The sequence below is a fragment of the Trachemys scripta genome, chromosome 1 (assembly GCF_013100865.1).
Source record: "Trachemys scripta elegans isolate TJP31775 chromosome 1, CAS_Tse_1.0, whole genome shotgun sequence".
NCBI lineage: Eukaryota > Metazoa > Chordata > Testudines > Emydidae > Trachemys > Trachemys scripta.
This window is the reverse complement of record NC_048298.1, coordinates 253,328,058-253,352,824: the sequence shown is the minus strand read 5'-3', so window position 1 is coordinate 253,352,824 and position 24,767 is coordinate 253,328,058. Positions and strand designations below refer to the sequence as shown.

The 24,767-nt window shown below is 41.4% G+C and overlaps 1 protein-coding gene across 2 annotated transcripts in view; it reads left to right on the top strand.

The window, feature by feature from the left end:
• Nucleotides 1–24,767, top strand: part of GPC6 (glypican 6) — a 1,097,931-nt gene that overhangs the window by 631,155 nt on the left and 442,009 nt on the right. For both annotated transcript variants that reach the window (XM_034758270.1, XM_034758269.1), the window contains exon 3: nucleotides 2,337–2,728. In XM_034758270.1, coding sequence (XP_034614161.1) covers nucleotides 2,337–2,728 — 392 coding nt within the window. The remainder of the gene's footprint in view (nucleotides 1–2,336; nucleotides 2,729–24,767) is intronic.

Sequence of the window (24,767 nt, the reverse complement as noted above, 5' to 3'; positions counted from 1 at the left end):
CAGAGGTTGCCGACCCCTGGTCTAGGTAATACTTAATCCTGCCATGAGTGTGGAGAACTGGACTAGATGACCTCTTGATATCCCTTTCAATCCTATCATTCTATGAAAACATACTTGCCTAGACAAATAGTATTCAAAGCTTCACTCAGCACTGTAGATAATGGCTAAAATTTTAAAAGCCACCTGTGTTATTTAGGGTCCTGACATTTAAGCACTTTTGAAAATGTTCCCTTAAGAGTTTACATTGCAAAGTATTGTATAAAGTACCTGAATATCTTGCCTAGCAGAGAATCTTTTCCCTATTAAATTAGTGTCTGTCCCTATTTGCCTCAGCCTGCCAATTTAACATTTGATCATATGTTCCCCAAAGAATGCCTGTCTGCCCAAAGAGACCATGCAGATGTAGTCTTTTTAGCCTTTTCCTTTGATATGGAGACGATGGCTTTATCCAGGTCAATACACAATTGTGGGATGGCATAATTATTGAGTCAATGCACAATAACATAATTATTACATCCTAGTAAGCAGCTTGCAATAATTAACTTTCATTCCTACTATTACTAACATAGTTCCTTCCTCATGTGGGCTTATGTTAAATTTTTATATCTTCTATACTGTCATGTTTGTATAGACGGGTGCATTTATAATTTTTTTCCCCTTCCAACTAATGTTTGATCCATACAATATGTTATTCTAAATGTTTTGTTAAAGTCGCAGTAGCCCCATTGACTCCATTCAACACCTTCTGAAAGTGCTTTGTGATCATGCAAGTGAAGAAAACCCCAATGGAGGCAGTTTGCTATTCCTTTCCCACCAAACAACTTGGGGAAATCTACCTCCTGGCCTCTCAGAGTTTGTGTTTAGGGAGTTCATTGCAAGCCATGGAGATTTATAAAGAGAGTGCATGAAGTGAGGGACTTGAACTCTAATGTAAAACCAGAGGGTAGTGGTGTTGAATTCCACTGACAATGTTTTAAGGAAAGTCTTAAAAGAATCACTCTAATATAATTTCCCAGCATAAGTATCTCAGTGGTGGTGTAAGGTGGATAACCAGTGACAGAGAACATGGACTAACTTACCTCCTCCCAATGTCCTCCTGAGCTCATGTGTCAGAGAGATGCCAGAGATGGCTGCTGAGGGTTCCATTGGCCCATTTTCCAATAAACATACAACCCTGAAGTCAAGACTTTGAACAGGCTATGGCTCGAGGCTGGGTAAATAAACTGAGGAGCAGTAAATTTAGTTATCAAAAGAAAGAATAGGTAAACAAGCCCGCTGCTAACATGGTGTCCCAGACACTGCAATCTGTACAATGTTGCAGTCAGCAGGCTGTTTGAAAAACACTGGCCCAAATGCCAACACAGTGCTTCAGAATAGCATTAAATTACTGACAATAGCAACATCTTTTTACTCAGGTTAGTATTACTGTTTAAAGGGCTTCTGTGGAGGGCTTGTAGGATCAGGCCCCAATATGTCTCAGTTCAAACCTTTGAAGAATTTTTGAAAGCTGAAAGTAAATTATAAGATACCATGGAGATCAGATACCATAGTGATGAGTGAAGAACCTCAATAGAATAAAATAGAAGATTTAATTACTTGCATTTTCCTATATTGCCATAGTTCTAGTCATCTCATTACATTAATGGTTTCTTGTTTAGTACACAAGTTTCGGGACATTGGCTGTTCACTATTGAGAGTTTGGCAAGTGGCAGGGATTGCTAGGTTTAAATCACGGGTCTCAAAAACGCATGCGCCCCACGGAGTTATTTCCTGCGGCCTGCCATAGGTGCCGACTCCACCGGCAGCTAAGCTCCCCTCCCCCCGCCGCCCCTCTTCGCATTACAGTTTTTAAAAAGTTAATACATTGACTTTTAATAGCATACTATATTACTCTTAATTTTTTAAATTTTTGACTATACTTTTGTATCGTTATATGAAAAGGTTTCAGTGATGCGGCCCTCAGGCCATTGTACTAGTCTTCATGTGGCCATTGTGGTGATTTGAGTTTGAGATGCCTGGTTTAAATAATGGAACAATTTTCATTGCAGCTCTCTCAAATGCATATTTAGAATTTAGAGTTATGGATTTAAAGTTTCTTTTTAACCTCAGTGGGGAATACAATATGCTTTCCATTTTTCATTGCTCTTAAATTAACCTATTTCCAATTTAAATAACTGACTTTTTCTATTAAACATGCAAATGACAATAACATTTACTTGAGCAAATTTCGTTAAACGTAATACCGTTGTGAAGGCAATACCATCATGAAGGCAAGAAACATGCCATGGGCATTTTATTAATTTTGTTCTGTATATACCTTTTTATTTTCTCTGCAGAATTTTTCCGAGAGCTTTTGGAGAATGCAGAAAAATCCTTAAATGATATGTTTGTACGAACATATGGAATGCTGTACATGCAGAATTCAGAAGTGTTCCAGGACCTCTTCACAGAATTGAAACGATATTATACAGGAGGCAATGTAAATTTGGAGGAGATGCTGAATGATTTCTGGGCTCGGCTATTGGAGCGAATGTTCCAGCTCATAAACCCCCAATATCATTTCACTGAGGACTATCTGGAGTGTGTAAGCAAATACACAGACCAGCTGAAACCATTTGGAGATGTACCCAGGAAACTGAAGGTTCAAGTGACTAGAGCTTTCATTGCTGCACGGACCTTTGTTCAGGGGCTGACTGTAGGCAGAGAGGTTGCAAACAGAGTATCCAAGGTAACCTAATGAGGCTTTTTTATGTTTGCACTTGTGTTTGTGTTTTTTTACTTGAGACATGAATTCTGAATATGCACCTATATCTTGTTTATAAGTAAGTGAAGTTTGTCGAGGTGAATAACCATTGTCATTTTCCTCCTTTGGAGTCTACTGAAGTGACAGCCATGCTGGAAAGGGTTGCCTTTTATTTAGAATGCAAGGAGGGTCAATATTTATTGGTGCTTAGCATGATGTAGCATTTGCCATTAGTAGTGCAAAAACTATCGTCAGGTGGCATTTCAGACCAGGGATTTAAGTGTAACTAGTACGTATGATGATGCTGTTCATGAGGGCAGTGCCGCCGGCCTGGAATTGTGAGGGTGGCAATCCTCATCAGGACTGCAGCTGAGTGACAAGTTTTTAGGAATACTGGTATCTTCTCTAACACCTGGGCAAGGCAGTTTAGTTATATTTGGATGAGGAAAACGCCCACTAGTAATATCTAGGGAGTTTGATCTATTCCAGAGAACAGTTGGAATTATATATATTTGTTTTAGTTATTTATATAAATATTTATGATGATCCTAGCTTTTGAGGGCCTAACATAATTAAACTACATAATAAAAAATATACACAAATGTAATCCATCCGGGTCAGTCAGATAAACCCCACAGTTGTAGTTGGGTGCCAGAGATCTGCCAGAATAATGAGCTGTCTCCTACACAGCATCTGGAATACAGCTAAAGGGACTTTCTATATTACTGTTAAAAATCAAATTAGGTGGCCAAGTTGTTCCCTGACCTGGTTATATCATGTTTTCAATCTGTCATGTTGTCGGGACCTTAGCTGTGTTCTATAAGTGTGTTAAAGCCTTGAACAAATTGTAAGGGACTTCTTTGGCTTGGCTGCAAATTGTAGGCCCACATTTTGGCTCTGAGGAACCATCAAAAAAGCAAATTCCCAAAGCGAGAGCCATCTTGTTCTTAAGGCATAATTAGTAATTTCCTAATGGTCTATTCTTTGGTGCTCATTACTATAGAATCTGGGTGCTTTCCAGACATAATTAAATTAATCTTCACAACAATCTTCTGAAGTGAGGGGGTGATATTATTCCTATTTTAGAGATGGGAGTTGAGGCACCGTCCATCCTATGCATTGAATGAGGACTGCCTGAAAAATAGCATGTGGTCATACAATTAAAAACTGTATCATAATGCTACAGAAAAGGGAGTTGAATTAATTCAAGCATTTCCTAACTTTTGAGTACTTGACTTTGCAACCTTAATGTTCTCTTATCATAGTTTTTGTGTGTGTTACATAATTACATATGCATGAGCGCGCGCACACACACACACACACACACACACATTACTATTCATTAATGTAGTTGAATGTGTGTGCATGTGTATATGCAGTGTAGTTGTAGCTGTGTTTGTCCCAGGATATTAGAGAGACAAAGGGGAGTGAGGTAATATATTTTATTGGACCATCTTCTGTTGGTGGGAGAGATCCTTTCCCAGACTCATGGAGGGGCTCTGTGTGGCTCGAAAGCTTGTCTCTCTCACCAACAAAATGTGGTCCAGTAAAAGATATTCCCTCACCACTTTGTGCATTTGTGTTTACATTTACATACACACAAAGTCTAAATATATGTACATGATCATTCTATGTATATTATATATGAATGAGTGTGCACATATATTTTAAATGTAGGTTCTTTAATTATCTCCCATTATGTTTTATTCTTACTACTGGGAAACATGAAATTTTGGCCTTCTAATGGAATTATCTGACTGGATGATGATAATGATAACAATAATGAAGAATAATGGACTTAAGTACTTGAACAAATCTTCATATTGCAAAGAGTCCACTACATGTCCACTTCTAGACACTTTTCTTCAACTTTTTTTGTTAAAGTCCACTTCAACATAAATTAGAAAGGAGATTACAAAGAATTATTATCAAGGAGAAATCAGAAGATTTTGTTTCAGATGTCTCATTAAAATGTAAAAGAATTAATATTTTTCTTAAATTTAGATTATGCTCAAAAAGCGTGGTTCAGTATAGTATTAAAACCTAGATAGATACTGTCACAGTTTCAGGGCAATTGTATCTGTATTCCCACTCCGTGGCCCACCAATAGCACCCACTTTAGGTTCCTGGCCCCTAGCTGTCACCTCCCTTGGGTGAAGACCTGGGACTCCCTCCCTCCCTCCTGGCTGGGGGTTTAAGGCTGAACAGCACCATGGATTATAGTTTGATATCCCCAGCAAGTCAAACTGTGTAAACAGGCCACTGCCTGCACTTTGCTTTCCCTGCAAAGCCTATGACCAGTATATTGCCCACAATTATAAAGTTACCACACAGCTCCTTCTAAGCAAGCACATTTATTCTTAAAGTAAAAGCATTACAGAGAAAACACCTCAAAACCAATAAAAGTTCCTACATGCATGCTAATAAACTTACCAGACATCACCCATCAGTCTTATGGGGCTCTAGAAGTTCAAATCCTTCCAAATGTTCAGCAAGAATTGGGCCCTCCTTTACACAGAGCTTCCTGTCCATTTTATGGATCAAAATGTAGGCCCCGAGTCAGTTTAAACTCAGGCTATTTATCCAAAAGTCCTTTCTTTGTCTGCTGCTCTCTCATAAATCCAGTTTGAACTAATATATATGAGCATTTCCAGGTGGTGGGTGGGACAAACTGACAATTTCCTGCAATATCCTGAATGAACTTTACTGAATTAGGTTTAATGTCTTTGAAGTCCATTGTATTAAAAATGTGATTGTGTATGTGTCACTGTGGAACTCTATGCAATTCCTTTAAGAGGAGGGGGAAGCCAATGTATTTCCTCCTGTTATCAGCTCTTTGAAACCACCCTCCTGGAGAGGTGTGCATATACTAGTGCAAACCGGATTCTCCATGGACCAGCAAGCAAATAAGGGATTTTTGGATTAATAGCCTGCTTTTACACAGGCTCATGGCCTTCTACCTGATGCAACAAACAGACAGGATTCCTGGTCCATGGAGGGCCCCAATCCTTAGGAAAGGCTTGGAAGGATTGGAGTCTACTGAGTCCCCATAAGACTGGGGACATGTTCTGAGCTGAAGCTGTGATGAACTTGAAAGAACAAGTAACCCATGGGTGGTATATTGAAGGACTGTTCCAGCCAGAGCCCATGTTAGGATTGGGCTAATCTCTGGTATACTTATTAGCACGGGCATGTCACGCTGTTTATTATCTGTGGGCAGTCACACTGTTTACTCTCTCTGAACGGAAAGCAAGCAGATGTGGTTTGACAGCCGTCTCTGCTGGGAATAACACAGGAAAGGCAGGAAACTGTGCAGCCTGGAAATACTCCAATCAGAAGGGAGTGGCATGCGGGTCTCCACCCAAGAAAGAAGCCTGAGACTGGGTGCCCTTGATGGAAGAGAAATACAATTGCCCTGAACTGTAACAGAGTTACTTCTCTGGAAGTGTTACAACCTGAGTGAATTTGCCTAATCATCTCCATACTGTTCTTAGTTCCTGAAGGAGCTGTGGTTTCCCTCCCTGATGGAATTATATGCAGTCCCTGGCCCACAGTGATACATAAACTTAATACAGTAAGATCTCCCAAGATATTGCAGGAAATTCCAAAACATGGTCAAAAAGTAAATTGCTTTTTTTGCTCAGCCATTTAATTACAGGCATATTTTGCACACTAGTGGACAGATGCAAAGAAATCTTAATGACCTACAAACTGCAGAAATGCCACTGAGCCACATCAACAGGTGGGGGAACTTGATGGGGCCAGCGGTGAAAGGGGGACAGTCCAAGAACCAAGGGAGGGAGACTCTCACCAAGGGATAATAGGTAGCTCCTCCCCTTTGGAGTCTCTAGCACCTGCTGACCAGCTGGGGAAAAGGACTTTTCATTGTCCAGCATTCCCCAGATCCCAGAATTTAACTCTGTGTGGGGGCTTTGTGGAGCCTATTTGACTCCATTCCAGCAGTCCACCCTACCCAACAGAACTGGGAATGGGAACCTGGCCTGGCAGATGCTGCGGGTCTAACCAGTCATCTGTTGAGGGGGTCAGGAAGGAATTTTTCTCCCATGAGCCAATTGGCAGAGGATCAGAGAATTTTGTGCCTTCTTCTCAGCACCTTTGAGCCACAATGCTTCAGTAGGAATGCACTTAGTACCTAACTGGGGTGGAGTTGTTTATTCATCGCAACTTGTGGCCAGTTTCTAGTGCAGTTAAGAGAATAAAATGAATGTTTCCCAGAGGTAAAAGACCTGGGATTTTGGTGGTGAACCTTGGGCTCAAGTGATAGGGTGAGACCTTGCGGTCTTTGCGAGCCAAGGTGCCCACACAGCTGCACTGTCCCTCCCCCTTATGAGGGGGAGAGAGCTAGGACTCAGAGAGAGCTGAGTTCCAGGGGATAAGCTGAAGGGAACCACCCCATGTTATGCGCTATATGGTAAGGAGTCCTGTAACCCCTACACGGGTAAAGGAGAATGTGGGTGATGGGTAGGTAGCACTCCTCTCCTGTGTTAAAGTTTAATAAAGGTTGTGGCCTGCTGCTTAATTCCATGCATGCCTCTGTCCTCATTTTGCTGCTGTGTCCATGTCAATTAATATTAACACTTGGGAGCAATGTGCTTGTTTTGACTTCCATATTCTTCTGGTTTTGTCAGAATGGAATATTTTTAAAGTCGATGTATCTGCTGTCGGACACAGCAAATCTTTCTTTTTGTACATCACTTACAACTTGCAGCAACCATTCCTCAAAGTGAGCACATAGCTTTACCCTCCTCCTCCCACACACACTCACAAAAGGAAAGATAGAGAAATGTATTTTTGTTGACGTTTTGAAAGTTATCCACGTCAGGCATGAATTTAATTTTAACTGTGCTGTCACATCACAAGACACAGTGACAGAAAAGTCACATCTGCTTAACCCAAAAGAAATGAGAAAAGAGAAGTGATGCTTTTTCAAAAATGTTTGTCCTGGTTGGGCACAGAGTTCTCTTTTCAGTAATATCACAAGCTGAACTGACATTTTGAATTCCTTTAGTGTTCCGTAACTCAGTGAAATCTCCTTTATCCGGCGCACTGCCGGAGGCTAGTATGACAAAATTTAGCCTCCATCTCAAACATAATGAAACAGGGATATTCCTAAAGAGAAAGTTAGTAGCAACATTTTTTAGGCCTAGTACTCACATTTTCAGGCTCCTCTGTTCCATCAGGTAAAAGGGAGTTCGTGGGTCTAGCTACCAGGTGGTCATGAAACTGCCCCATCTGGTGTCACGGGGTACTTTCTTCTCTAATTCCATCGCTTCAAGGAAAGTGTAAGATTGGTTCTGGCTGCCCCTGGGGTTCCCAAACTTGGTTTGTGGCTTGTTCAGGGTAAGCCCCTGGCGGGCCGCAAGACACTTTGTTTACCTGACAAAGGCCGCTTGCAGCTCCCAGTGGCCGCGGTTCGCCATTCCCAGCCAATGGGAGCCGCGGGAAGTTTCGCTTGATACCTTGTAAAATCCTGAAGCCAGTTAGTTGCACAATAGAGCTGGTAGGAATTGTGTGTCTGTGTATGTGTGTGTGTGTGAGTACACGCACGCGCAAAATGTGTCCTTTTTCATTGAACAATTTTTATAGTTTTTGACCAATTCTACTGGACACAGACATATGTGCACAGCATCCATCTTAAAGTGGGTAGCTTTCACTTGAACAGAATTTTCAACAGCCCATGCACCATGTGACGTTTTCAAATATACATAGTTTTTCTTTCTTTTTTATTTTTAAACCAATAAATTTAAAATTTAGCAAAGCGTTTACTGTGCATTAAGGGATTGCACATCTCACACTGAAGGCATTGTCAGTCTTTCAACTAACTTCAGTAGAAGTGGGTCAGGCTGTTAGGCCTATGAATGTAGTATGCAAAGTTGAGATTTCTCCTGTTTTAGTTATCTTCCCTATAGCAAAGGTGATTAATTTTTTTTCTAGTGAGAAAAATAAATATATTTCTAAATAAATTCATTCACCTGTTCATAGCTTCAGAAATAATTGAAGGGATTGTAGACAAACTTTCTGTACTAAGGTGGTAGACTATAAAGCTCTTCTGTTGTGTGTCACCATTTTAAAACAGAAAAAAAATCAGTATTTAGTCTTTTGATGAAAACCTGATAAATTTCAATGACAATTTTTGAAGTAAATGATGTAAATAATTTTTGTGGAGGTTTTTTGGGGAAAAAAAAATTAGTGAAGACAATTATGTCCTAATAATTTCTAATCCAGTGTAAAATGTTAAGAGGTAGAACAGGGGTAGGCAACCTTTCAGAAGTGGTGTGCCGAGTCTTCATTTATTCACTTTAATTTAAGGTTTCGCGTGCCGGTAATACATTTTAACATTTTTTAGAAATTCTCGCTCTATAAGTCTATATTATATAACTATTGTTGTATGTAAAGTAAACAAGGTTTTCAAAATGTTTAAGAAGCTTCATTTAAAATTAAATTAAAATGCTGATCTTACGCCGCCAGCCTGCTCAGCCTGCTGCCAGCCTGGGGTTCTGTTCACCTAGGCCAGCAGCGGGCTGAGCGGGGCCTGCGGCCGGGACGCCGGCTGGCAAGGGGCCAGCAGCCGGGACCTCAGACCTGGGGGGGGTTCAGGGGTCAGGGCAGAGGGCTGGGTGTGTGTGGGGTTCAGGACAGAGGGCAGTGGGGTTGTGGGGAGGTTCAGGGGTCAGGGCAGAGGGCTGGAGTGTGGGGGGGGTGTAGGGCAGAAGGCTGGGTGTGTGGGGGGGTTCAGAGGTCAGGGTAGAGAGCTGGGGGTATGGGAGTGCAGGGCAGAAAGCTGGGTGTGTAGGGGGGTTCAGGGGTCAGGGCAGGGGGCTGGAAGGGATATGCCCTGTTCCATCCCCTTCCCCAAGGCCCCGTCCCTACCTCTTCTCTGCCTCCTCTACAGAGCATGGAGCACGCTGCGGCTCTTCTCCGCTCTCCCTCCCCCTCGCAAGGGCGATCAGCTGATTGGCACAGGGAGAGGGAGGGTAGGAGCAGGAAAGCTCCACGCTGGGGGAAAAGTGGGGGAGGGGAGAAGCTTGACTGCTGCAGGATCAAGCTTCTGCCTCCTGCCCTCACAGGAGAGAGCAGTGAGCGGGGGGGCTGAATGGGGCTGGGGGCTAGGACCTCGGCAGCGTGCCACTCAAAATTGGCTTGCGTGCCGCGTTTGGCACGCGTGCCATAGGTTGCCGACCCCTGTGGTAGAACCTGGTAGTGACAGCATTACTAATGCTCCTATCACCTGGCTTATTCCCAGTCATGTGATAAAATTCCTCAAGTTTGTCTGTCAACATCCTTCTGGACTTCTCTTGCTCTACAGGTAAAAGAGAATTAACTTTTTGCACCCTTTATTATTGCTCATGTGTTGACAAAACATTCTCTGTAACCATATTCGTATTTTTGATCTTTTATTGTTGGATGGAATACATTGATAATAGAAAAAGGCGTTTTGGGGGCAAATGATGTTTCAAAATACCCTATGGAGAATCCTTCTGACTTTTCAGGTGCTCACAAATTCCATGGTTGTTTCAGAAAATGTTCTTTCTAACACTTCTGCATGCCTGACCTACAGAAATTGGAATAACTCTGGAATACATGAGAGATTTTTTTATTAAATACAAGGAGAGCTTTTAGCCAAATGCAGCTTGATGGAAGCAGATACAGTTCCCATTGAAAGAGGCTAAATTCAAGGATGGTCTAAATTTCCAGTTGGATGTAAGTTATCCAGAAAGGAAATGCAAGTTGGTGCAAGCAGAACAGTTGGCCAAACATTTTCCATCTAAACACTTTTCAACAGAAAATGGTATTTTGACTAAGCAGAAATTTTCTGGAAAAAAAATCCAGACACATCAAAACCCCCAAATTCCAAAAAGGGTTTGATGAAAACTATTTTGTTTTCATTTTTGTCACAAAGTTTTTTTGTCAGGATTCATTTCCTGACCAGTTCTAACAAGCAGCAATGTAAGTATGACCTGCATTGTTTTGGTATTCTCTAAGCATGCAACATGGGAAGCTTCGCACTGAAGATCAGGAGGTTTGAGTGCAGTAGAAAGAGCATTTAATAGAAGGGTGTAAGATTAAGCAATTTCCTTTCCTCACCCCACTCTCATTGCATCACTCCAAATTCTCCCTGGTGTAGGCAGTTGCAACTGCTTTTGACTTTGGAACTGAATTTGGCCCCCTGTGAATACCAAATTGGTGCAAATTACTCTTGCTTGCATGCCCTCTGGGGTACTTACTTACCATCCACTTGTTTTACTTTGCTGTAGACGCTACTGACTTCAGTGGCATTACTCCTGATTTACACTAGAGTAAGAGAATCAGGAGAATCTGGCCCACTTTGTGCTCTTTCTATGACTTTGCCATTTACACTCACATAGGGCTTGTCTTCACTACCAGCTAAATCCACACTGCTGTGATCGATGCAGTGGTGTCGATTTAGTGTGTCTGGTGAAGAAGTGATAAGTCGATGGAAGAGCGCTCTCCTGTCGACTTCAGTACTCCACCTTCCTGAGAGGAAGAAGCTATGTTGATGGGAGAGCATCTCCTGTTGACAGCACAGCGTAGACACCGCTGGGAGTCAATCTAAGCTATGTCGTCTTAAGTTACATAACATACATAACGTAACGTAGATTGACTTACCTCATTAGTGTCGACCAGATTATACTCTCATTTCTAGCCCCTCCATACCTGATGTGGAACTTACCACCAGTTAAGTCACTGCTGAGCTTGGCCCAAGGAGGCCTTCTCAAGAAAGTGAGGAGTATTATTATGAGCAAGAACATCAGAGCAGTATGACACAGTAGCTGACATCTTAGTTCCATGAATGGATTTAAATATTTAAATTCACATCTAATGTACAAAAATAATGATTTGAAAACTTTTCCAAGCACCTCAGGTCAATTATACCTCTGCCTTATTTTTAAACTGATTAAAACAATTTTTTCTCCTGAACGTTATTAAATTATATTGATAGCAGGCTTCTTACTAGACCTTCTGATGTATGGGCAGAATGAAACAAATCCAGTAATACAATTATAAGATAAAGTCCTGGATTACTAGTGAAAAATAGGCCCTAATAATTGTCAGTGATTACTTCTAGTTACAGAATGCCAGGCCATTGCTTTTTAAATACACTGAATCAATCTCACAAACTCTGTTTTTCATGGTTTATAAATAAACATTCACCAGTTTGTGAGAGCTATAAATAAAGGTCAATATTGAATGTCACACTGACTCAGAATGTAATTATTGTGGGGAGGGGAGTACAAATATGACATGCTGATAAGCCAGGGTAACTAAGAACCAAAACAAATAGTGCCTTAATGTTGGAATATGTGATTTTGAGGAGTGATAAAGTGCTACCTGTAATGTATATTTTAACTGCATTGGCTGAAAAGAGATCCTCTATTAGGGAAAAAGATCTAGAATGGACCACCATGAGACATTTCCACTGATTTCTACTGGACCATAGTCCCCTAGTTCTGTTTGTTAATTTCCGAACAGCCATCCCTAACTGGCATGGCCTTTATGTCTACTTGCGTGATTTTTGTTTGAGTTGGTTTGTTTTGTTTACAGTAATCATTTTTCATTTATCTTTCCAAGCATTGACAGAGTATTACGTGAATGGGTCAGTTTCTTCTCCTTCTTCCAGCTCTTCTGTGTCACTCAGGCAGTGGAAAAGGGCCAGAATCTGCCCAGCTGGGGATACCTCCAGTGTGGGGTGCTCTCAAGGGGCATAACATTCTTAGACTGCTGTAACTTACATTGTTGTGGAGCTGGCTTGTGACTTGGGGAGCTATAACTGGCTCCCTGACTGCCCCCTTCCTCCTTTCAACAGATAGTGGCCTAGAGTCTCTCCTGCACCTATCTTGTTCCATTAGGGTTGTTCTAGGCTCTGGATAGAACACATCATAATATGTTGCATATTTCCAGATGCATATTCTCAAGAATTTTAATTATCTATATATAGAATCATAGAATATTAGGGTTGGAAGGGACCTCAGGAGGTCATCTAGTCTAACCCCCTGCTCAAAGCAGGACTGATCCCAGACAGATTTTTACCCCAGTTCCCTAAATGGCCCCCTCAAGGATTGAACTCACAACCCTGGATTTAGCAGGCCAATGCTCAAACCACTGAGCTATCTCTCCCCCTCCCCCCAAAAATGGAGAGGAGCAGCATCAAGTGCTGCCAGAGCCCCTAAAACAGGCCCCACCCCTACAGGTACCTAGCCCCACCTTCTCTCCATAGTATTTGTACAGTCTTTCTTTCACTGTTCACATTCACTTTTCTGATTTCTACTAGATTATTTATTTCTCCTAGGGCACTCATGTATCAAGGAAGGTTCCTGCCTGAACATGAACTTTAATAGTTGGAAAAGATTTGAAAGCATATAGATATATAAATAATTGGCTAACTTTCCAGATCAAGATGTTTTACCTTGGAATGATAGACCTGGAAACGATGTCTTTAGCTCCCTTTTTGCTTCCACACACAGTACAAATGATTTCAGTCTGAATTGCAACAGATTCCACTGATTCACCACTTTTTTATAATTCTTCTCCATTCCCTTTACAGTCTCAAGGCTATTCTGATCTCTTTTACACCAGTGTAAATCTGGATTACATCTGCTGAAGTCAATTTACATTGATATACTAGAGATCATTGGCTGGCTAGCTGGCTGGCTATCTATATTCTTTGATTATAAACTGCCAAGTCTTGAGTCTTGCAGCAGCCCTTCATCCCAAAACCAGGATACTTAATAGCATCTTCTAAAAGTAAAAACTACTCAGCTGATGAACCTGATTGTCTCTATACCACCCCCTTACTTAGCTCATAGTGTACTTCACCCTTATGGCACAGAAAATGCTCTCTAGTTAAGTTATGTAGGAAACTTCTACATACATATAAAGGACTAAAGCACAAACCATATCAGGCTGACCACCTCATAAAATACTAACACAAACCATTACAAAAATATTCACTACCACAAAGCAACATTACTCAGAAGCTCTATCCGGTATTACTGAGAAGTGCACATCTAAATCAATCTTTTCAAGATTGCAGATTAACTTTACACTACTATAAAAGATCTTGGTGTGGCATTTCAAATGCTAAGCTAAAGAAGAGGTGCAGAGATTCTTCATAGCTCCCTGAATGAGGAAATGTGATAAGCAACAATGAGATCCAAAGCTCACCCATTGCTCACTAGTGTCTCTCCCGCTGACGTTGGCAGATTTGGGCATTCTGGAGCACATCTGTGATTAATCTTCCTGCAGCTTTACAATTTTGCTGCTTTAGCACAGGAGAGTAAAAAAAATTACAGAAGAATCATATGGAAGGAAATTAAAAAGTCTGAAGGTTAAACAATGCTCAGAGACTTGTATCATCTTGTGACATGCTGACTTTTTAGAGCTACTGTAGTTACCGATCATCCATCTAAACTATTTTAGGAGGCGGCCAATTGAAGCAATGCTTTCTAAGCATGATTTGATAAAAGCAATTCATTACATTTCTTTTGTGGATCAGAAACATAAAGAATAATAGATATTTCTCCCTTCAGGTTTGTACAGAACACATTATTGAAGAAAATATCTAATTTATCTAAAACTCTGCTTGTCAAGAATATTAATTAGAGTTGAAATAGATGTCAGTTGACATTATTATAGCTTAGCTAGTAGAGTCATCAGCTAGAAGTTGAAGAATTCAGGTTTCCTAGGTTCTGTTTAAGTGATGTGCTGATTAATCCTAAATTATACATATGGGACCAGATTCAAATCTCATTTGTGCAGACATCTGTACAAAATTGGTTCCATTAACCTCAAATGAGATTGGACTCTGGGCTATGGTCTCTGATATAAAAATAACATTCCATTTTAAAAGAAACTATATTAAAATATCAATGTAGATGCAAAATGAAGCACTCAGAAGTCAGGAAATGACAACGTTGAGATTTGTCTGTGATTTTTAAATCACCGCCTTCTATGTATAGCACTGTCTCATATTTTTTCCTCACAACACAAAATCTTCATTTTCTCTCTCTATGCATAAAGATGACTCAACTTTTTTTAAAACATCCAGGAAGAATTCCCTTCCTGGCTGAGAACAAAATGTACTAGATTGAAAATGAGAAAGTAGAACTTTGAGTAAGGTGTAAGGAGCTGAAAATAACCTTTAAAACTTGAAGGATTTGGGCTATCTCAACTATAGACACCTGTCATGGTGACAGAGCTAGCTGCACCTCCATTTTCTTTGTGGTCTCTCTGCAACCCCTTCCCCCCCAGGTTTGAAGACTTCTGCCTTTATCTCTCTTGGGACAGAATTTTGCAATTCTCCCATTCCTGGACTAGCCATAGACTATCATACCCTGTTTATCAACCGCGCTTACTCTGCAGGTTGGACTGAGTTCAGGCACCTGCGGTGCTTCCCTCTGTGGGTCTGTGACCAGTGCTAAATATAATGATCAAACAGCCTTCTGAAAAAACAGAGTTTTGTTTATTTTTCAGGAGAAACAAAGCTCTTAGAGAAGGGGGATTTTAAAACACCATACACTCTATATACAGATATATCTTACCTAAAAGCTTACCATTCCCCAGTGGTAACTTAGGTAGACCTTACTTCTTCAGACACCTCATCAGGTACCTGTGTCTTGGATTGATTCTTCTGAACAACTCCCTCCTGTCTTGAGAGAATCTTCCTTTTTAAACCTACCAGACTTCTTTTGATATCCTGTGTTTGCAGACCTGTCCTGGCATTATCTCTTACCAACCCTCAAGTGTTTGTGGACAAGTGGCTTATCCATTTGTTTTACTTCCTACTTGTTATTCCTCACAGCTCCCTATTAAACAAAACCTATATATTTGTAAAGTAAACATCCTAACAACCAGTTTAACATCCAGTATTAATATTTTTTACAGAACAGCTCCATTTCAGTCACAGCATCACTAAACACACCACCTATAATTTAGATAATAAAAAAAATGAGAGCGAGAATGAAGGTACTTGTGACCATTTCCCAACTGTAGTAACATAAAAGATGCACAGTCCATTCTGAAACAAAGCATTAGCATTATGGTGGTGGCAATGCAATGGGATATGCTAGTAGTTTTCACACTTGTTACATTTAATCCACACATTTAGCACTTTCTTTCAGGCTAGATTACTGCAATAGGTCATTCTTGGAGCTGATTGAGAAGGGCCTATGAAAGCTGCAGCTCACCTCTTGAGTATGAGTAATAGGTGACAGAACATCACAGAACTCCTCATCCAAATCAGGACCCACTTTAAGGTCACGTTCTACAGCTTCCAAGTCCTAAGTGGGCTGGGTCTTAGTTACCTTGGGGACTGCATCTACCTCCATGAGCACTTCTATCAAAGGGCATGCCCTGGCTAATGCAGCCCAGATCTTTTACAGTGAATGGCCCTGAGCTATGTAACCCACCAAGCAATGATAACCAGCATCAGTTCATGCATCAATTCTTTGAAGCATCATCTTTCACATTCAGTATCCACTGTCAGAAACAGGTGCAGCTCTGCCAGTGTAGACAGAGTGAAACCATTTTCAGTGATGAGAAGACCTGCTTGGTGTGCTGACAACAGGTAAGAAATATGCTAAATCTACAATGCAAGATATAAGTATTTTCAAAGGCGTCTTCCTCCAATGAAAAGGAATTCAAAGGAAAATTGGTGTCTCTGTCCTCAGAACTTTTACCAAACACAAACTGTAGAAAAGCTACTGAAAGAGGGTCAGAGAAGATTCATATAAAGATGATACAACATTTAATCTAGTATCCTGCACCCAACTACTACACTGAGTGATCTAGACAGATTAAATTGATAAAATAATTCACACAGAAGAACAATAGAAAAATATGCAGCTAGACCCTTAGGTAAGCATTTCATAGGCAGATTCTACACTGCAGTCCAAGATATGTAAAGGAAAGTCCCTTACATCAGTGTTTCTCAAACTGGGGTCACCATTTGTGTAGGGAAAGCCCCTGGCGGGCCGGGCCGGTTTGTTTACCTGTCCCGTCTGCAAGTCCGGCCAATTGCAGCTCTCACTGGCCACGGTTCGCCGCTGCAGGCCAATGGAAGCTGCTGGAAGTGGCACGGGATGAGGGATGTATTGGCCGCTGCTTCCAGCAGCTCCCATTGGCCTGGAGCAGCGAACCGCAGCCAGTGGGAGCTGCGATTGGCCGAACCTGCAGACGGGACAGGTAAACACGCCGGCCCGGCCCTCCAGGGGCTTTCCCTACACAAGCAGTGACCCCAGTTTGAGAAACACTGCCTTACATGATAAGACCTTTGTGGGAAGAATCAGCCTGAAACCTTCCTCTTCTTTGTCTGACTGTAAATTTTAAAAGTCACAAAGGGACAGCTGGATAACTCCACTGCTACACACTAACCAGGCTTTTCCACCCAGCTAAACAGATATCCATCAGCAGTAAATGCTTTGAAGGCAGTAGAAATAAGAAAACCTTTATGGGGAGATTACAAAGCCACAAAGGGGAATTCAGCATCCAACACCCATCGACTTCATTGACTTTCTGTAGGAGTTGGGCACCTAACTCCCCTTATTTGTGTTTGAAAAGTGACTTTGAACATTTTTTCCGCTTTAGCCAAAATTAATAAGGGATAGGGAATAGTACAGTTTCTATTTCATTTTGTCAAATTTAGGATTCGATTGCTATTTGAAATTCTGTTGGCCATAGTCTTGGTCACTGGGGACTAGAAATGTTATGTTTCTATTCATTTGAGGCTGGAGGAAGTGTGTTTCCCATTTGAATTAAGATCCTTTATTGTTGACTTTCTCCAGTGGATGATTGCTTTATGCCTTCCATTCACACTTTCCTTGTGTTAAGATTTGGTAATTTTATCCTGTGAATGTATGGTACTTTACAAATATAGCAGCTTGATAGGTAATTTTGTATTATATTGCCACGGAATACTTTTAAAGTGAATTTATGTTGCCATGGAGGCACTATGCTGCCCAGCAGTTCGTGTGAAGAGGGCCTGAGGTAAGAACCTTTGTTTTTCACTCAGTTTGATCTTTAGTTTTGAGTTTCCAGTCTAAAATAGTATTTTCAGTGATATTTTCTGTCAATTGTGTGTGGCTACTTTGACATTTGGCTTGCAATCCAAAAGAAAGAAGGCTGAAGGCAAACTTAAACTTTTCTCCTGGTGATCTTAAAGTAAACTTCAAGGAAGCAAGCTACCATTACATAAAATATATGAAATAGAGGCTCTAGGGAAAGCTCTTGGTATCCTATCCGTCATGCATGACATGTACTTTTGTAGGACAGATAAGCACTGAACATCTTTCATCATCTTTTCTTGCAGTCCACATCCCTTTTTAGAGTAAAAGGGAGAGACACTGGACCACAGTATGACTACTGGCAGAAATTTCCAGAGACCCTCATGATTGAAATTCTTCTGGGAGTCCTCAGGCTATTTTCTTGCCCAATGTACTAGACTAAGAAAATCTCTTAACTCTGAGTGAACATTTTATTATTGTTGTACAGTGCTTTCCATCTAAGCTTCCAGCATTTAATACTGAAAGGGAATACATTGGCTATAAACAGTTCACACCCTTTTGTTCTGAATCAGAGAGTGAAAATTATCGAGTGGAATATACTTATGGTTGTGTTGTAGTCATCTAACTTTTATGTCTCTTAAACTAATAGAGGAGGCTGTGCGAGTCTCCCAGTTTGACACATTATTTTAGTTCCAATACTAATTTTCTTCCTATTCCTTACATTTTGCTATTTTAGCTGAAAAACGCAATAAAAGGGAGAAATATAAGAGAGAAAAGAATGTGTTTGATATAATAAAACGTATTAACAGTTTTAAGTATGCAGTAATGCAAGAAGTAAAATACAAAGATATTTTTTATTAAGATTGCACATTAAATTTTGCATAGGGGCCCAAATGCTGAAGTCCTTACTCAGACAACACTCTCTGATTGACTTCAGTGAGTTTCCCTGACTTAAAGATAAGGACTTACAGATTTGGCCTGGTGCTTTTTAGATGTAAAATATATTAAACTCAAGGTATGCTTTTTCATATCTCTTCCTTTGACACACGCTAATGGATCACTTTATTGTGTGCCCATTTGACATTATCGCATGTTTTAACTCCCTGAATTTCTCGTTATTTCTAACAACCTGAATGCATTGCCAGGCTTCTTCAAAAGACAGTTCGGTTTTGCTACCTCATCTTAAAAAAGATTTAGCAAATAAAGAAAGAAAGAAAGCAGAACAAAGGCAACAGAAATATTGAAGTGGAGCTTACATACATTTAAAGACTAGGACTGTTTAGTTGGCAAGGTGTAGAGTAGAAGGAGATTATCTAGAGGTAAATAAAATAGTAAATGGTATACAGCAGATTAATTGAATGGTCGTATTTACCCTTTTCCGTAACACGAGAGATAGAAGGCTCCTAATGAAATTAAAATGCAGCAAACTTAGTACCTGATCCAATTTACATTGAAGACCATAAAATCAGATAGAAGACAAAGTTTATTAAAGCAACATACTGTATAGTGAACCTAAAGAATTCATTGCGAGAGGATATTGTTGAGGGAATTTGAGGCAAATAATAGTATTTTTTTCAAACAAAGAATGAGCATTTAAATGTATAAAAATATTACTGACAGTTACAGTAGACAAAATTAATATAGATTATCAATATTTGTGGATGAGGATATAAAGGGATCACTGGTGAGATCCAAGATAAATTTCCCCAGTTGGTTTCGTTTAAGCATATTGTAGGAGTTTAATATCTTTTCTGAAGCCTCCAGCATTGCTACTGTCAGAGGCTACGTCTACACTTCAGCACTTAGAGTGTTGCGGAAACACTAGTGCAGCTGTGATGGTATAGTGCTTGTGGTGGAGATGCTCTAAACTGACAGGAGAGAGCTCTCTGTAAGCTTAATAACTCCTGCCTTTGCAAGAGGGTGTAACTATGTCAGCGGGAGAAGCACTTCCACCAACATCATGCTGTGTTAGGGTGACCATATTTCCCAAAGGGAAAATGGGACACTGCACAGAGCTGGGTTGGAGTTGCAGCTAGCAAGGGATGTTAAGAGTAACAAGAAGGGTTTTTACAGGGATGTTAGCAACAAGAAGAAGGTCAAGGAAAGTGTGGGCCCCTTACTGAATGAGGGAGGCAACCTAGTGACAGAGGATGTGGAAAAAGCTAATGTACTCAATGCTTTTTTTGCCTCTGTCTTAAAGAACAAGGTCAGCTCCCAGACTGCTGCACTGGGCAGCACAGCATGGGGAGGAGATGACCAGCCCTGTGTGGAGAAAGAATTGATTCAAGACTATTTAGAAAAGCTGGACGAGCACAAGTCCATGGGGCCAGATGCACTGCATCCGAGGGTGCTAAAGGAGTTGGCAGATGTGATTCCAGAGCCATTGGCCATTATCTTTGAAAACTCATGGTGATCGGGGGTGGTCCTGAATGACTGGAAAAAGGCGAATGTAGTGCCCATCTTTAAAAAAGGGAAGAAGGAGGCTCCGGGAAACTACGGGACAGTCAGCCTCACCTCAGTCCCTGGAAAAATCATGGAGCAGGTCTCCAAGGAATCAATTTTAAAGCACTTTGAGGAGAGGAAAGTGATCAGGAACAGTCAGCATGGATTCACCAAGGGCAAATCATGCCTGACTAACCTAATTGCCTTCTATGATGAGATAACTGGCTTTGTGGATGAGGGGAAAGCAGTGGACGTGTTATTCCTTGACTTTAGCAAAGCTTTTGTTATGGTCTCTCACAGTATTCTTGCCAGCAAGTCAAAGAAGTATGGGCTGGATGAACGGACTATAAGGTGTATAGAAAGCTGGCTAGATCCTCGGACTCAATGGGTAGTGATCAATGGCTCCATGTCTAGTTGGCAGCCGGTATCAAATGGAGTGCCCCAAGGGTTGGTTTTGTTCAATATCTTCATTAATGATCTGGAGGATGGCGTGGATTGCACCCTCAGCAGGTTTGCAAATGACACTAAACTGGGAGGAGTGGTAGATATACTGGAGAGTAGGGATAGCATACAGAGGGACCTAGACAAATTAGAGGATTGGGCCAAAAGAAATCTGATGAGGTTCAACAAGGACAAGTGCAGAGTCCTGCACATAGGACAGAAGAATCCCATGCACTGCTAAAGACTAGTGAACGAGTGGCTAGGAAGCAGTTCTGCAGAAAAGGATCTAGGGGTTACAGTGGACGAGAAGCTGGATGAGAGTCAACATTGTGCCCTTGTTGCCAAGAAGGCTAACGGCATTTTGGGCTGTATAAGTAGGAGCATTGCCAGAAGTTCGAGGGACGTGATCATTCCTCTCTATTCGGCATTAGTGAGGCCTCATCTGGAATACTGTGTCCAGTTTTGGGCCCCACACTACAAGAAGGATGTGGAAAAATTGGAAAGAGTCCGGCGGAGGGCAACAAAAATGATTAGGGGTCTGGAGCACATGACTTATGAGGACAGGCTGAGGGAACTGGGATTGTTTAGTCTCCAGAAGAGAAGAATGAGGGGGGATTTGATAGCAGCCTTCAACTACCTGAAGGGGGGTTCCAAAGAGGATGGAGCTCGGCTGTTCTCAGTGGTGGCAGATGACAGAACAAGGAGCAATGGTCTGAAATTTCAGTCAGGGAGGTTTAGGTTGGATATTACGAAAAACTAGTTCACTAGGAGGGTGGTGAAGAACTGGAATGGATTACCTAGGGAGGTGGTGGAATCTCCTTCCTTAGAGGTTTTTAAGGCCTGTCTTGACAAAGCCATGGCTGGGATGATTTAGTTGGGGATTGTTCCTGCTTTGAGCAGGGGGTTGGACTAGATAACCTCCTGAGGTCTCTTCCAACCCTGATATTCTATGATTCTATGGCTTGAGCCGTTTGCCTGAGCCTCCCCCTCCCCGCCACTCCCCAGGAGGGCTGTCCCAAGCTGCTTGCCCGAGCCCTGCCTCTCCCCCCCCACAGGAGCCTGGGGTCACTACTTGCTCAATCCCCTCCTGCCCTCTCCCCCCCCACGTACGAGCCCTGCATCTGCCCCGTGCAGAGTTGTCATTGCTGCTCGCTCCTCTGCACCGCATCCCATTTTTTTGACAAGTGAGCATTTGTTCTGTTTGTTCTTGCTAACTGCTAAAGTCAGCAAGAGCAAATGGGCTAAATGCCCACTTTTCGCAAAAAATTTGGGACGGCAGGGGCAGAGCATAAAAAAGGGACCATCCCGGCCAAAATGGGATGTATGGTTAACCTATGCTGTCTATACTGTCTCTTAGGTCGGTATAACTTACGTCGTTCAGGGGTGTGGATATTTCACACCCCTGAGCGGCATAAGTTATACTGAAATAACTTATAGTATAGACAAAGTCAGAGACAGGATTCAAACTATAGACCAAGCAGTTCCTGTTCGTAGTGGTAACTCATATGTCCTGCAACATTTGATTGCAAACAAAAAAAGCAAAGAGATCGCACAAAACAAAATAAAGCAAACAAATAAAATCCTCCACTCCAGCCAACTTGACAAATTCCTGCTTACTCTGAATATCTGTAATCAAAGTGGTTAACCATGTTTTGTTTGCTGGTTTAGGATTGCTAGAGGGACAATGTTTATACAGTGGTACCAACAACAAAAAAGCTATGAAAATATATTGACTTGCATTATTCATCTTTTTTACTCAATTATTTATCGGTGAAGATATTTATTCCTCTCTGTATTAGAATGCTCTATGAGCCAGGACTTGAACAAGAGCTGTAGCATGACAATACAAAACACTATTTGAAAGAGGCGTTGTCAGAAGAGAAAGCAGAGTGCTATATCATAGCTATCCTTGAAGAAAGTTTTGAACATTTCTCTTTCATCATTCCATCTGCGGAGATTCAATGCTACAAGGACATTACTTTAGGAAATATCAATAGAGTGTGGGGATTTATGAGCAACAATACAAATAAAAAAGTTTAATAAAGCTTGGCTTATTTGCATTAATAGTGCTGATGTAGTGAGCCAGGACCTACACAATTGAGTGTGTAAAGAGCTAACATATTCTTATTGCTGGCTGTGATATGACATGCAACAGACACTGACTCACAGAAAAGATCACTCAGAAAAAAATGTTGTGTTAGCAAAATACACTGAGTCACCTTTATTTTTATCTTCATGATCAAGATAAGATTCTTCTTTCTGATGTGTATGTGTAACTCCTTAGTAGAGTTATAAGTATGCATTTATGAAGCTCTTTAAATTGGGTGAGCTTCACTGCTTATCCATGTAATGCTCCACTTGTAAATTTTCTTGTCAACATTCCTCCCCACCACAGGGCAGGGCAAAGGGGACTGATAACTAAGGCTGGGAGCCTTTCACAGAGGTCACCGAAGTCACGGATTCTGTGACTTTCCGAGACCTCCATGACTTCTGCGGCTGGTGTGGCTGATGCTAGGGCCACCCGAGCAGCTGAGGTGGCCCCGGGGCTAACCACACCAGCTGCTGCTTGGGTGACCTCAGGCAGCTGTTCCCAGGCCCCACCAAGAGGAGCAGTGGTGGGGCCTCTGGGCTGCCCCCCATCCGGATGAGTGGCAGTGGTGGCAGAGCCCCCAGGCTGCCCCCCGCCACTCCGCAGTCGCGACCACCAGAGCACCCCTCACCAAGAGCAGCAGTGTCTGCTGGAGTGCCCGCCCCCCCAGCACCTAAGATTTAGTTAGGGGTATTTAGTCATGGACAGGTCACTGGCTGTGACTTTTTGTTTATTGCCCATGACCTATACATGACTTTTACTAAAAATACCCCTAACTAAATCATAGCCTTACTGATAATGGAATATGGAGATTTGGAGCAGCTCATGCTGGTAATGACTGAATGCTATTACCTTCTGATTGCTGTTTGGTGGCCTATGAGAAATATGTTGGTGATTACAGCCCTATCCCTAATGGACAGGTGCTGGACATCCCTGCCAGTGAAATTTAACTTTTGAAGAAAATTGTGTTTGCAATGCTTTCAGCATTTGGATCCACATACCTGTTTGAACAGGTATTTTCACACATGAAATCTGTCCTTTGTCCCTCTTGGAGCCGGTTAACAACTGATCACTCAGAAGCCTGTGTGCAGCTTAAAGTATCCAAATATGTGCCAGACACTGGAAAACTCAGCAAGGAAAAGCAAGGGCAAGGATCACACTAAACTGGAAAGATCTGCATTTTAATTTAATTTTAAATAAAGCTTCTGAAATATTTTGAAAACCTTGTTTACTTTACATATAACAGTAGTTTGGTTATATAATATATAGACTTATAGAGAGACCTTCTAAAAATATTAAAATGTATTACTGGAATGTGAAGCGTTACATTAGAGTATATAAATGAAGACTCAGCACACCACTTCTGAAAGGTTGCCAACCCCGATCTATGAACTGAACTCTAAAGGAACTTTTTGCAACTACGAAGCTCACCATCTCTGCTATGAATTTGCACCTCATTGAATTGAACTCATGTCTGTATTTCACTAGGAGGGTGGTGAAGCACTGGAATGGGTTACTTAGGGAGGTGGTGGAATCTCCTTCCTTAGAAGTTTTTAAGGTCAGGCTTGACAAAGCCCTGGCTGGGATGATTTAGTTGGGGATTGGTCCTGCTTTGAGCAGGGTGTTGGACTAGATGACCTCCTGAGGTCCCTTCCAACCCTGATATTCTATGATTCTATGTATATTGATATTCTAACCATATTCTCTCTCTGTTGTTTTTTAATAAATTTTAGTTTAATAAGAATTGGCTGTAGTGTGATTTGGGTAAGATCTGAAACATTCATTAACCTGAGAAGTAATGTGTCTGACAGTGCTTATAACGACATCCCACTTCACAACAACATTCGGTGGCTAAGTCGTGGCAAGGTTTTGGTGTGCTTTGTAAACTGTTTTGATGCAATCAAGGCCTTTTTGTTGGGAAAAGAACAAAACTACCCCGAACTGGATGATGACAAATGGCTGTGTAAGCTCATGTTTCTAACTGACATCACTGCTCACCTAAACGAACTCA